This window comes from Dendrobates tinctorius, unplaced genomic scaffold (assembly GCF_039654945.1).
Source record: "Dendrobates tinctorius isolate UK_male_01 unplaced genomic scaffold, ASM3965494v1 ptg000158l, whole genome shotgun sequence".
In the NCBI taxonomy this organism is placed as follows: domain Eukaryota; kingdom Metazoa; phylum Chordata; class Amphibia; order Anura; family Dendrobatidae; genus Dendrobates; species Dendrobates tinctorius.
Genome location: NW_027361825.1, coordinates 5305153 through 5319948, shown reverse-complemented (window position 1 = coordinate 5319948; position 14796 = coordinate 5305153). Strand labels below are relative to the sequence as shown.

At 43.2% G+C, this 14796-nt stretch overlaps 1 protein-coding gene across 1 annotated transcript; it reads right to left on the bottom strand.

The window, feature by feature from the left end:
• Positions 1-1108: 1108 nt before the first annotated feature.
• LTB (lymphotoxin beta) lies at positions 1109-10737 on the bottom strand. The gene is made up of 4 exons (XM_073548828.1): positions 10652-10737; positions 4571-4595; positions 3431-3490; positions 1109-3274 (listed from the first exon to the last, which is right to left on the bottom strand). The coding sequence occupies exons 1-4, from the start codon at positions 10733-10735 to the stop codon at positions 2883-2885; spliced, it is 561 nt and encodes a 186-aa protein (XP_073404929.1). The 5' UTR covers positions 10736-10737; the 3' UTR covers positions 1109-2882.
• Positions 10738-14796: the final 4059 nt, after the last annotated feature.

The following is a 14796-nucleotide window of genomic DNA, read 5'->3' as shown; positions in this document are numbered from 1 at the left end:
GGTGGCGTTTAACCCATATGTGTCCAGTGCGATACCGCCATTTAGTGTCCGCCATTCCGAGCAGCAGTTAACATCTCTGCACGGTGGACCCCGGGCTGCGAATGCACCTTATTACCATCTCTTTATTATTTGGTGTGGTTCGCCAGCCCTAACAATGAGTATCAGTATTCTGGGAAGAAGCATTAATGGCATTTTGTGACAACCTAAAATTTTTGAATCCATAAGGAGTACCAACGAAGGCATCGGGTGACAATATACTGTGCAACCAATCACATTTCCCTTTAATGGAGTATCCCCTGCTGGCTCAGCGGGTGACAACACTGGATCTCCATACTCCAGTGAAGATCGGACTATGTCACCCACCTTTTTTAACCCTATAGTTGGAGATGACAGTAATTTTTATTTAGGGCTTCGTACAGTACATTCCTCCAGCGATCTCACGTCTGCCAAGAATAAACCAGCTTCCTTCATAAATAAAAAACAATGATCTTTCTAAGTGATGGGGATTTTCTTCGATTATTTCTTCTAGGATTTTCCATGAAAAAGACATAAAAATAAAGCAGCTTTGATCCCGCTGATTGTTATCTTCCTGCCGCCGAGTGTGGGAGGTAAATGCAATTTATATTATTCTCAACGTGACTAAGCTTAAAGGTAAAGTATACATCTACAGACTATACTTATAGCCTTAAAGGGGTTGTCTCATAACATCATAAAGGGGGTCCCCCACTTACAACCAACTGGCCCCTCTTCATCTTGAATATTTTCCTCCTCGGCTTCCAAAACCTATTTTTAATTTTTCATTCAATACGTTTGCTCTTTTTTTTTTGCGGTACGAGCCGTAGCTTTTATCATCACTATTTTGGGGTTCATACGACTTTCCAATTTTTTTTTCCAATGTTTTTTTAAGGCCCTGGAAATTCAGTCTTGATCCAATAAACAGGGACCCTATCTGCTGCTATATGGGCCTTGCTGCACCAAAATCTGAATTCGCCAACCAACACAAGTAAAGATTACTAATAAATTATCTTAATGTGGATGACAATTTCCATTTATTTTTCCACTATTATTCACAATTTTATCACAAAAAAATAATCTCATTATATATATATATTTTTTTTTTTAATTATATTACATTAAATATCAAACTCCATATATTCTCCATAAAAAGACAACATACTTGGGCATAGAAATAATCTGACATGCCTATTCTTACATTTAGGGATCCTATTAAATTAAGTTGTGCATTTTATTACGGAAAGTATGGGAGGTACTGATGTAGCCATGGGCAAAGTCACACAAATACAGGAAGTATATTTAGTCCTAAAAACAGCTTGAAATTTGAACCCAAAACCAGGGATATAGCTGTAGAAGAGTAGAGGTAACAGTTTACCCGAGTCCTGTAAACTTGTTATACTTATAGAAAATATATACCCCCGCAACTCCATACTATATCTACAGTATCTAGACCACCTCTGAATTGTTGTGTGCTCAAGCCGTTAACCACATCTACCTTCTCATACTGCCAGAGTTTTGACATTAATGAGCCATGGAAGATGAGGCTGAGAATAGGCTTTCTTTTTTTGAGATTCTTCAAACACAGTCAGTTACAAGTTCCATCTTGTTGGCTCATCCTCAACTTCATTGTTCAATGGAGTAATGGGCATCTGTGCCACTTCCAAGCATTTGAACCTCACCAGATGGATTGTTGGATACCTAAGATACAGTCTTCCGATCGGCTCAAGCAATGAGGATTTCTCTTTTAGGGCATCGAGGAAAGATGATACAGCACAATCACTACTATGGTTCATCTTAACTCTTCTTTGAGGCTTGATCACTTACCCCGTGTAAATAATATCTACAGTCTCTGCTCTCGACCTCAGGTCTCCTCATGGCCACACACTGATCACAGGACTCTCAATCGCTTAGGCCTACATCATGGACAGCTTTCTTCCTTGTTCCTAGTTTGAGACGTTCTTTGTCACTCACATCTGTGTCCCTTGTCCTTCTCTCTATATCAGCAATAGGTCTCCCCCTGGTCACTTCAGGAATCCGCCACTTACCCACACTGGCAATACAACACACTTACTGAAGTTAGCTTCTTTTCACCTCATAGCTCCATATCTCTGTCACGGAGACATCCCATATAGCCTTTATTCTTCCCAATCTCCTTTCTCGCTATGGGGTGGCTCTCTGCAACAACAGCACATTTTCCTGTCCTGAACTGGCAGGCCAAACTTCCCTGCCCCTGGACAGGGACAATTTCCTCTCGTACCATGAGGCCTCATCTTGGACATACTTTGGTTACAGGACCATCACACAAGTAGACCCACATTATAAGTGTCTTTCTTCTTCGTCCCTTGATTCAGATTCATAGTTTGATCTGCCTCTCACTCACCAACAAGTTGCAGACATAGATCCACCTGCTGCTTGTGCCTCTGCAACTGACCCTGAATGGAGGGAAGCTGATGTTTCTTGTGCCTTGTGCGACTGACTTTGAGTGGAGGGAACTGATGCCGCTTGTGCCCTCTGCAACTGACCCTGAGTGAATGGAAGCTGAGCCATAATTTACCTGGTCCACACCTACTCACCAAGCAAACAACTTAGCCTCTATCACATCACCTCCTGGATACTTAGCCCCATATCTACAGTATATTTTTACCTACAAAATACACAACATACAGTCAAGATTAAACAATATCAAGTTATAAAATAGATTCAGGGCTAACCAGCTAGCCAACATTTGTCCATAACAACAACAAAAAAAGAAAGTGCAAATTGTAATTCACGTTGGTGGGGGCTATAAAACGTGCAAATATTCAGGGCCAGCACCCTTGTAAGTCGGTGACTACAAACCATTCGTTTTCAACCCTTTTACATCATCATCAAGATACCATGACAATCCCAAAAAAAGTCTTTCCCTCAGTATAATCTACAAGGTCCGGATGGCTGACATAGACGTACAACTTTTGCCCTTTCACAAGATTTGCCAGGCGTCCTAGGGTAAGGCTGGCATGCCACGTTCTTTGACGTAAAGGTGGACCGGTCACACTTTCTTTGCCAAAGATGAGGATATCATTTTCATCTGATGAATTATTCCAGGTGATGACTTGGCTGAATAACGTTAAATTAGCATCCATTCCTTCAAATCCAACTTGGCAGTAGACATAGTAGAGGCCATTTTTGGGGGCCTCCAGGGTTGTATTCGTAGGGGGCTTAAAGCTTTGTATAAATGCCTCTTTCCAAATCAGGATCTTCTCTTGTGATGGACTCTGCCCTGTGAAGAGAGGACAACAATGTATGTAAATGGAAAAATGTATCAGAAAGCGTATCACAGTGACAAACTTGGGTCAGATCCCACCTGATCACAGATTGGTGACTTATCTAATGTAAAAACCTGGAAAATCCCTTTAAGGATAATGAATGTACTTACCAATTAGATGTGCTGCCGGCTTTGTAAAATTCTTCTTCTGGCAGTTAGTCTTCTGATTATCTGATGGAAATGAAAAGAACATAGTCACTCATCTGCTTGTATGTAACTGAACAATCACGCGATTCTTGTTTCATCCACCATGATTTACACTGTAACTCCTTTTATTCCAACCGAATTATTATTTCAGGTGCCAACATCACCATATACCAGTGTTAACAGTTACATGCTCTTCTCGAATAAAGACTTATCTACAAGCAATACTCCCGAGAGATCAACGGTCTTCACTATATAATACTAATGTCCTCTTCACAAAGGTGGTACACCCATTCACAGGCATTACCATGTAGATTCTCTCTTTAACTCTGACCTTGGCGGGGGTCACCGGGTTTTCCCGCTAGGTCGCAAGTCTTTCTGACAAAGTCTATTAAAACGCGTTGAGTCTCCCACTCACTAACCGGTCCCCTCCCAACCTGTTGTCCTGACCCCGGCCAGACCCGGTACTGTATGTCAAAGCTGGAAGTGACAGCCCTGCTCACTCGCACCATCCTTCTACAATCGCAAACGTGCCTCTCTAGTCGTCGGCTCCTCATGGATATTCGCTGTTTCGCCGTCAGCGAACGTCTACTGGGCCTGGAGCAGAGAGAACTGGGACTCGGCTCTTGACAGACAACGTCTGGTCCCTGGGCCCTGACCGCCGTAGGGTGCGGGTCCTGGTCTTGACCGGCGCAGTCGGAACTCTTGGTCTTCGTGAATGTAGTCTGAACCTTGTCAGGCGATGATCGGCACCCTGGTGGCGCACAGCTCCCGCTGAGGCCTGCCATGTTGCCCTCAGCACCATCCCTGGTCCGCTTCTGCTCCCCTATTTCCCATGGCGGTAAATCTGCCTGCAGTTTGGCGAGTAGGGCTTTCATATCCCGCTACTCCTTACTGGGAGTCACCTGACCAGGTCCATCACATATCACATGAAGTTGTTCCCCTGGCAATTCTTCCTGTACAAATTGGTTCCACCTGATTGAGCCCACCCAGCAGATGGCAGTCTTTCCTCACTATGGTCACACTCACATCCCACAGTGGCCGCTCAGGGCATCACTGCTTCCTACAGGACGACAAACATAAATTCTGTGATAATGACGATGTTACCTTTTAGTCTCTGGCTGTGTGCTGTCTGTAATGTAAAAGAAACAAAAGACTTAATTTATGGAAAAACAACTTTTATGGTGGGAAGAACAGCAAACACTGCAACTTATCAGATAGATAGATAGATAGATAGATACATTGGGTTCATGTACTGGTTGGTTTTAATTTTGAAGTAAGAGATCATTCCCAAGTCATTGGGTTTTGCCCCAAATTTGCGAAGTGTCTCACAATGTTCCGTAAATTCTGTGCATTGTTACCTTCTGACCAGATATGTGACATTTTCTCCCATTACTGGATTCAGTTTGTGACTTTCATAAAATTCCCAATTTATAAATCTGTGTAAAACCCCCTTTATGGCTACACCACATAACAATTTATCTAAACAAAAACATAAAACTGTCAAGAAGAAGAAAATTAATGGAAATTTGTCACAACACCATAATAAGTTAGGTCTACGCCCAAAAAACATCACAAAACTGCATTTTTCTCCAAATAAATGGCGTAAGGACGATTAATACAAGATCCCCACATTTAGAAGAGCAAGACCAGCCCCCGGGGATCACTCAGATGGGAAATGATTGCTGAAATGACAGATCCGGAATAATATTTAGAATATTTTATTTTCACTTTATCGTATTTATTATTCATGACTGAGAAGTGGACGAAGTAGACGGACGTCTGACTCTGTGCACATCAGATTATGTAATGATCCACTGCCGGTACGGCCGGGGCCTGGTGTTGTGCTGCTCCGTAACTGGATATTGCTGAGTGTAATCTGTGGTTATTACGGGACGGCGCAATATAATGCACTAGTGTCAGTAGAGTACCTTAAAGCATCTGAGAAAAACACGTCAGTCCTCTATCGCCACCTAGTGTTCATAGCGCAGTGCACTTTCTGCAACCCTTTATGAAACCTTTCCTCTCCTAGACAATAAATACACAGTAGATCTAAAGGGATCCGCCCGTTTAATGGTGCTATACTTTGTTTTTTTGCTGGATACTGGTATTACATAGGGCAATGTGCTTCTCAAGCTATTGTAAAACTACAACTCCCAGCATGCCTAGACAGCCTACTGAGCCATTTGGCCTCCAAGTTAAAGTATGTGGGAAGGGTCACACCCTCATCCATGCCACTTTTAGTTGCTCTTGGAGAATGCTGAGTCTCATTGAAGAGACCCAAATGGTATGGAGGCTTACACATAATGCATCATGGGAAAAAATATTTAAATTAGCTCCGATCTAGAAGCAAGAAAACCTCTCTCTTCTGCCACTTATTGGAGGTTACTATGCTGTAAATCAACGTCTGAAGAGGCTTGAAAAATATTTAGGAAGTGGAGGATCTCCTCCAACTGGAAGAGTCTTCTTAAAGAGGATCCGTCAGTTGCGATAAATATTTTGGGTTTTTTTTTATATAGTGTAAATACCTCTGTTCTCCTGAATCCGACAATGTTTTTCTTTTGTTCCTGCACCTCTCCGTTCCAGAGATATGGCCTCATCTTCATTGTTAGTAAATCTAGTCGTTTAAGCCAAAGGGGCGTGGTCCTCAGCGGCTCTTTGTGGGTGTTGTATTAAGGACCACACCCGATTGGCTATAAAGACTGGATTTATATACAGGAAAGATAAGGTCGTATCTCAGAAACACAGAGGCGCAGAAAAATAAGAAAAACATCGCTGTATTCAGGAGAACAGTGGCATTTATGGGTCGCCCTCCCTGGGCTGTGGGGTACTCGGTACCGGGCCGGTGTCAGGGGGAGTGTGTCACAGCAGCGGTGACCTGGTCCATGGCCCTGGGCGCCCAAGTAATGGGGGAATTTGTTATGCAGTTTAAGTAGAATGGAATAGTTCGTGACGCCACCTGTGGTGCTCGGCAAGGGAGGTGTTAAGCCGATGCTGCAGACAGATCCTCTGGGACAGATGGTGTGGTGCAGCAAGGATGGTATAGCCCTCCACAGGCAGGGCTGTTGTCACAGGGCAGTGTAGATGTGGGGACACTTAGGTGGTGTAGTGTCCGGCGCAGGGGATGTAGCAGTGTCAGGCAGACCGACGCAGGAAGGAATGGAGGACACCAGGGCATGTAGTTCCAACGCTTTACTCACAGTCAGTAATGCCCGCTTCTGTGCCGTGTCCTCTGGGTCAGGGACTCAGCCAACCTCCAGGCAAGATGGAAAGCTCCTCTCCAACACTCCGCCAACATGTACCTCTCCTGAACGACTCCTCTATTGTGCCCTAAAGTGTGAAGATCTCCAGAACCGTGGTACTCTGGAGTTCCACCTGACAGATGTTCCCAAGAACTTTACTTGTACGGCAGAAAGCTGTAGCCTGCTTCGGGGACTCCCTTCTCCTGAGTCCTGGCTCTCTAACCAGTTGCTGTTGTGCCCCAAGTCTTAGATGGAGTAGTGCATTTACAGCCAACTACTCCACCGGTGTCTGCTGCAGAACCATAAGTGTCCATACAACCTCGGGGACCGGGCCCCGGCCTTGCGCTGAGAACCTATAGGCAGGGTGCCTCTTCCAACCCACGTCGTCTCTGTTCTCTCTACTCCTTCGTTTCGTACTTTCAGGGATCCCCACTCCTCCAGAGTGGCTTCCTTCCTCACTGACCTTCTGTCAGACTGCTCTGTAATCCTACACTTTCCCACTCTTTTATATATCTAAACTCCACCCACCTCCCAGCACATCCAGTGTTCCATGCAGGGAACCACCAGAGGTGCTCTGCTACTCTCTAAGCACTGAGCCGCAATGTGGTTGTGCAGAACTACCCTGTTGTGTGGGATGTGAGTGTTGGAGTGTGGAAAGGAGTTCCCACTTTACCTGGATGGTGGGGCACTACACCCTAGGAGAAGGTGCAGTACCTCTGTGGCGACTGAGCCTTAGGGGCGCCACATTTACAGCAGGTAAGGATATTACATCTTCATGGCAAGTGACAGGTCATTAAAGTAGGAAGTGAATCACATAGGGGAGTCTCTTTCTTCTGGAGAAGACACAGGATTGGCTTATATCCCTGGTCAGGTTTTCTGGCTCTTCTATGGTTTGGACTTTGACTTCTAGGGTGCCTTCCTCCAAATGGCATTGAAGCAGATTGTCCGTGCCCCATTACCTGTGGGGAGTTCTTTCACCCCAGTCTCACTCACAAGAGACATTCCGGAATGACTGCTTTTCAGGAGAGTTCCGTAGCACGCGGAAGTTTTACCATTTCTTCTAAGAGTGCAGGAAGTCTCTTTTTTCAGGGAACCTCATAGATATTTTGAGAGTAAACACAACAGATCCATATAAAGCATCACTGGCCAGGGCTGTACGCAGACATAATGCATCTTCTCTCGCTCTATCCGCCCCAATCTCCTCGCTCTTTCTAGGAGTTCAGGCTTTGGTTTCTTCTGAATTCCCAGTTGCTTTTTTAATGACCCCTCTGCGCCCCCACCATCAACTTTTATGTTCTCTGCTCTTGTGGCGCCCCTTAGAGTTCAGTCGCCACAGAGGTACTGCACCTCCTCCTGAGGTGTGGTACCCCACTATCCAGGTAAGGTGGAGACACCTGACCACACTCCAACACTCACATCCCACACGTGCACCAGTAGTGTAGCTGAGCAACCTTGGTGGCTCCCTGCTTGGAACACGAAGAGTGCTGGGAGGTGGGTGGAGCTAAGACTGCACAAGAGAAGATTAGGAAAAGGTCAGTCTGTGAGAGGAGATCCCCTGAGAGGGATGGAGTGAAGGAAGTGCTGCAGCAGACTCCTGTGACCTGGAGCTGCTGGCACAGGAAAGAGCCATAGAAAGCCTGATTCTTCAGAAGGAACGTAAGGAGAAGAAGAGAACTAGGACTAGGGTCAGAGCAGAACCCTTCCTCAAGTTTGAAGCGCATGGCCGGGGTCCGGTCCCCGAGGTTGTATGGATACTGATGTTCCTGCAGCAGAAACCAGAGAAATAGAAGTCGTCACCACTTTATTCCCATATAAGACTTGGGGGCACAACAGAAACGTGAGTGAGCCGGGACATGATTGCAAGGAGTCCCTGAAGCAGGCTACAGCTGTCTGCCGTACAAGTAGAGTTCTAAGTAACATCAAGAAGGAGGAACTTGAGTTTAATATGCAACTACAAGTACTTCAGATTAGGCACTAGTGTGGAGACGTTCAGAGAAGGCACATGTTGGAGGAGTGCTGGAAAGGTGTACTTTACCTTGCCTGGGAGTTGGCTGAGCCCCTGACCTGGAGGACACGGCACCGAAGCGGGCATCTGTGTGCACCAGACTGTGAGTAAAGCCTTGGAACTACATGCCCTTGTTTCCTCCACTTATTGTTGCGCCTTACACCCGGCTCTGCTACATCTACTTCTTTACACGATCTCCCCACTTGCCGACCTCATCTAAACTGCCCTGGGACTACAGCTCCACCTTGTGGGGAGCTTCAACATCATTGCTGCACCACACCATCTGTCCCAGAGAAGCAGCCCTGCAGCGCTGGTCAAACTGACCAGAAACCACAGGTGGCGTCATGAATCATCTCTACAACTTTATCCCCATCACTCTACCCCTTTTACATGACCGCCTGAGGCCACGGACCGGGTCCCTGCCACTGTGACATCTCCCGTTGTAATCAACGGGCCCAGCACCGAGTACCCCACGGCCTCTGGGGGCGAGTCACTCTCACCCCGCTTATCAGTTCAATGAAAGTTTTATCAGCATGATATTTTGTAAGTGATGCCAAAGTGAGACTATTGCACACAGTAGTAACTAGAGCTATACATAATTGATACCCCGAGAGTACAACGAGGAGGGTTAACCCTCACTGCACCAATCTAACATATGGCCGCAGAGCATTACATGTAGCTCAATCTATACTGAACTCATCAACATCATGGATGACGATAACGGGAAAGCATTACCTGCAGTCCTATGTAAAAACACTTAGTAAATGGTTTTCAATATCACAATAGATGAACTGTGCCAAAGTGATCTCTGCAATGTCTGCAGGTTCTAGAAATGCTATCAGGTTGGAAAACAGTGTCAAGGTTGTAGCTAACAGCTGGTTATATATAATCATGGGAGATGATAGATAGATGATAGATAGATAGATAGATAGATAGATAGATAGATAGATAGATAGATAGATAGATAGATAGATAGATAATAGATAGATAGATAACAGATAAGATATAGATAGATTAAAGATAGATAGATAGATCTATAGACAGATAATAGATAGATGATAGATAATAAATAGATCTATAGACAGATAATAGATAGATGATAGATAGATAATAAATAGATGGATAAATAGATAATAGCTACAGTAGATAGATAGATACAGTAGATAGATAATAGATAAATAGATAATAGATAGATGAGATGATAGATAGATAATATATGTTTTTGTTTAGATAGATTGATAATAGATAAATATGACTGACAGATACATGGATACAAAATTTAAAACATACGAGTAGACAATACATAGCAATAAATTATATATTATCCAAGTGGAATTATTATTATTAGTACTACTACTAATAATAATATTATCATTAATATTATTACTATTATTATTCTTATTACTATTATTACTACTATTATTATTACTACTATTATTACATTGTTATTATCATTATTATTACTATTATTATAATTATTATGTTACTATTATTATTGTCATCATTACCATTATTATTACTAAGAGTGTGTGCACACGCTGCAGATTTGGCCCTGCGGATCCGCAGCAGTTTTTGCTGCGGTCTACAGTACCAATAAAATCAATGAAAAATGAAAACCGCAGGCACACAGTGCGGAATTTTCTGCACGGTTTTGAATCCGCAGCATGTCACTTCTTTGTGCGGATTCCACTGCGGTTTGGCACCTGCTCCATTGTAGAGGTGTCAAACTGCAGGGGAAACCCGCAGGCTAAACCGCAGAAAAAGTGCATTTACCTGCGGTTTTCATCAAATCCGCGCGGAAAATTCCACAGAGCAATCCGCAGAGTGTGCACACACCCTAATAGTTTTCTATCCGTTATATAAAGCTGATCTTTTCCTGTCTCCCAGTATATGTCGTGTACATTGCTGTATAGGGAGCTTCATTACCTGTGGGTCTCTTACCTTCCTTTTCACCTCCACACTGGATACTATGGATGGCACCATTGCCATGAGAAGTGCCAGCAGCCGAACCCAGCTTGCTGCCATCATTGTGCTCCTGAGCATCTGCCGTCAGCTGCCATCTGAGCGCCTTATACAGCGAGGACGGGGATGCCCCAACCACAACTTCCTGTCATCTACCTGACGCAGCGAGGGGAAGTAACATCTCATAATGGGGACTCCCCATTTAGGGAAATCACCCCAAAACAGATTTTAGGAGAAATTATATAAAAAAAAAGTTTAAAAAGATTATGGCAAAATTACCGCTTCACGACAATGATATTTCTAAACGACTCAGACATGAGCCTTTGGGTCACCCTTGACTATACGCCCCTTCAGAGTGGTCTGGGGGGGACCCCTATACACTTCAGATGTTCGTACAGTATCAGTGGATTCCACCAATAGCTACAGTTATGCTCAAAAGTTTACATACCCCGGCAGAATTTTTGCTTTCTTGGCCTTTTTTCAGAGAATATGACTGATAACACCAAACACTTTTTCTCCACTCATGGTTAGTGTTTGGGTGAAGCCATTTATTGTCAAACTACTGTGTTTTCTCTTTTTAAATCATAATGACAATCCAAAACATCCAAATGACCCTGATCAAAAGTTTACATACACTGGTGATTTTGGCCTGATAACATGCTCAGAAGTTGACACAAATGGGTTTGAATGGCTACTAAAGGTAACATCCTCACCTGTGACCTGATGCTTATAATCAGTGTGTGTGCATAAAAGCTGAGTGAGTTTCTGGGATCGAGACAGACTTTTGCATCTTTCATCCAAGTCACTAACGTTTATGGATTGTGAGTCATGGGGAAAGCAAAAGAATTGTTAACGGATCTACGGGAAAAGGTAGTTGAACTGTATAAAACAGGAAAGGAATACACAAAGATATTCAAGGAATTGATAATGCCAGTCAGCAGCCTTCAAACTGCGATTAACAAATGGAAAATCAGGGGCTCTGTAAAAACAAAACCACAGTCAACAAAAATTTCATCCACAACTGCCAAGAAAATTGTTCGGGATGCAAAGAAAAACCCACAAATAACATCAGCTGAAATAGAGGACTCTCTGAAAACTAGCAGTGTGGCTGTTTCAAGATGCACAATAAGGAGGCACTTGAAGAAAAATGGGCTGCAATGGTCAAGTCGCCAGACGAAACCATTACTGTGCAAATGCCACAAAGTATCTCACCTACAATACGCAAAACAGCGCATAGCCAAACCTCAAAACTTCTGGAACAAGGTAATTTGGAGTGATGAGATCAAATTTGAACTTTTTGGCCACAATCATAAATGTTACATTTGGACAGAGGTCAACAAGGCCTATGATGAAAGGAACACCATTCCTACTGTAAAGCACGGAGGTGGATTGCTGATGTTTTGGGGATGTGTGAGCTGCAAACGCACAGGAAACTTGCTCAAAGTTGAAAGAAAGATGAATGCAAATTTCTGGAGGCAAATTTGCAATCATCAGCCCGGAAGCTGCGCATGGGACGTACTTGGATGTTCCAACATGACAATGATCCAAAACACAAGGCCAAGTCTACCTGTCATTAGCTACAATAGAACAAAGTGAAGGTTCTGATGTGGCCACCTCAGTCTCCTGACCTCAATATCATTGAGCCACTGTGGGGAGATCTCAAGCGCATGGTTCATGCTAGACAGCCCAGGAATTTACAGGAACTGGAGGCTTTTTGACAAAAAGAGTGGGCAGCTTTACCACCTGAGAAAATAAAGAACCTCATCCACAACTACCACAAAAGACTTCAAGCTGTCATTGATGTTAGAGGGAGCAATACACAGTATTAAGAAATGAGGTATGTAAACTTTTGATCAGGGTCAGTTGGATGCTTTGGATTGTCATTATGATTTAAAAGAGAAAACACAGTAGTTTGACAATAAATGGCTTCACCCAACCACTAACCATGAGTGGATAAAAAGTTTTGGTGTTATCGTTCATGTTCTCTGAAAAAAAGGCCAAGAAAGCAAAAAATCTGCCAGAGTATGTAAAATTTTTAGCACAACTGTACATCCCATAGAGCTATAGACCATCTGTGGGTTCTAGATTTTCTTCCTTTTCATCCCATTCTTATTCTAGAAACTGTTATACACGTGGACCCTCCCTTACATTTCCTCCTAACTTGTAATATCCTGAGATAACTGACAATAGATTAAAAAAAAACATGATCTTGTGATACTCTGTCAGGAGGTGTTTATGTCATGAGTGTCTATATGCTGCCACCAAGTGGTTGTGATGTGAATTGCACTCAGGGTTTTCTTTGTGTCATAAAGGCCATTATGATCACATACCACTAGGGTCGCTTTCTTAAGGGATGGTTCACAAATAATCATCTAGATCTTAGAAATGGGTAATCCTGCTTATATAAGATAGACATATCTTACAGATCTGTTTAATGAGAGGTTATATAAACCCTCTAAATCTAGGACACTTGGGAAGTGACGCCGTCTTTAGATGCTGTGTTATGTACCAGTGTTTGTTTGTGCAATTTCCTTCATTCCACATGTTGTGTTTGCCCCTGTTTTGCTTGGTTTGACATCGCCATGGCGTGTGATGGTGCACCCTTGTTTACTACCTAATGAAGGGTTATCGTCGCCTGTCACAATATTAATAAGAGAGTGTTGACTTACAGGATCCTACTGCTACGCCGTACCATTGTCTGTACAATACTGAGTAACCAGCAATACACAGAGGAACTGAGCCAAAGCTGAAGAGGATCAGTGAGGATCATAGTCACTGACAAGTAAGAACAGATATGTCTACAGACGTATGTGTAGATGAAGTAATATCCACAAAGTATCAATGTGTCATAATTCAAAGTTACCACGTGCCCATGTGTCATTGTTCTAGGTCACCAAGTGTTGGTCCATCATTGTTCTAGGTCACCACGTGTCCATATGTTATTGTTCTAGGTCACCAAGTGCCCATGTGTAATTGTTTTACATCACCAAATGTCTATGTGTCGTTGTTCTAGGTCACCAAGTGTCAATGCATCATTGTTCTAGGTCACCAAATGTCTATGTGTCATTGTTCTAATTCACACTCGCTTAGCGCCAATGCATCATTGCTCACCAAGTATCTGTGTGCCATTTGTTCAAAGTCCCTATGTGTTCATGTGTCATTGTTCAAGGTCACCAAGTGTCCATGTGTTATTGTTCTAGGTCACCACGAGTCATTGTTCTAGGTCACCAAGTGCCCATGTATCATTATTCTAGATCACTAAATGTCTATGTGTCATTGTTCTAGGTCACTCACCAAAGTCACCAAGTGTGTGTGCCATTTGTTCAAGGTCCCCAAGTGTACATGTGTCATTGTTTTAGGTCTACAAGTGTCCATGTGTTATTGTTCTAGGTCATCACCAAGTGTACACATGTCATTTTTCTAGCTAACCTATTGTCTAGGTCACCAACAGTCTGTGTGTCATTGTTATAGGTCATCAAATGTCCATGTGTCATTGTTCTAGGTCACCAAATGTCCATGTGTCATTGTTCTTGGTCACCAAATCCCTGTATCATTGTTCCAGGCCACCAGGTGTCCATGTGTCATTGTTCTAGGTCACCAATTGTCCATGTGTCATTGTTCTAAGTCACCAAGTCTGTGTGTCATTGTTCTAGGTCACCAATAGTCGGTGTACCATTTGTTCTAGGCCAGCCACCAATTGTCCATTTGTCATTGTTCTAGGTCACTAAGTGTTAGTGTGTCATTGTTCTAGGTCACCCAACAGCTTTGTTTCATCATGAATTAGAGTATCTTTGTTCTGGCACACTAAGTGTTAGTGTGTCATGTCTCTGGTCTATCAAGTGTCAGTGTGCAATTGTTCTAGGTGTATCATTTTTCTAGTTTCTCAGGAATTAAGGTTTCTTTGCTTTGGGTCACCAAGAATCTATGTTTTCATATAATCAAATAAGTGTAAGTCAGTGTTCTACATGCCAAAGTGTTAGTTTATTACTGCTCTGATCCCTCAAGAATTAGATCATCATTGCTCTGGATTAATAAGTGTTAGTTTGTGGTCACTCAAGTGACAGTGTGCTATACGTAGTTCTGGACACCAAATCTTAACAAAATCTTAACCAAATCTTAGCCAT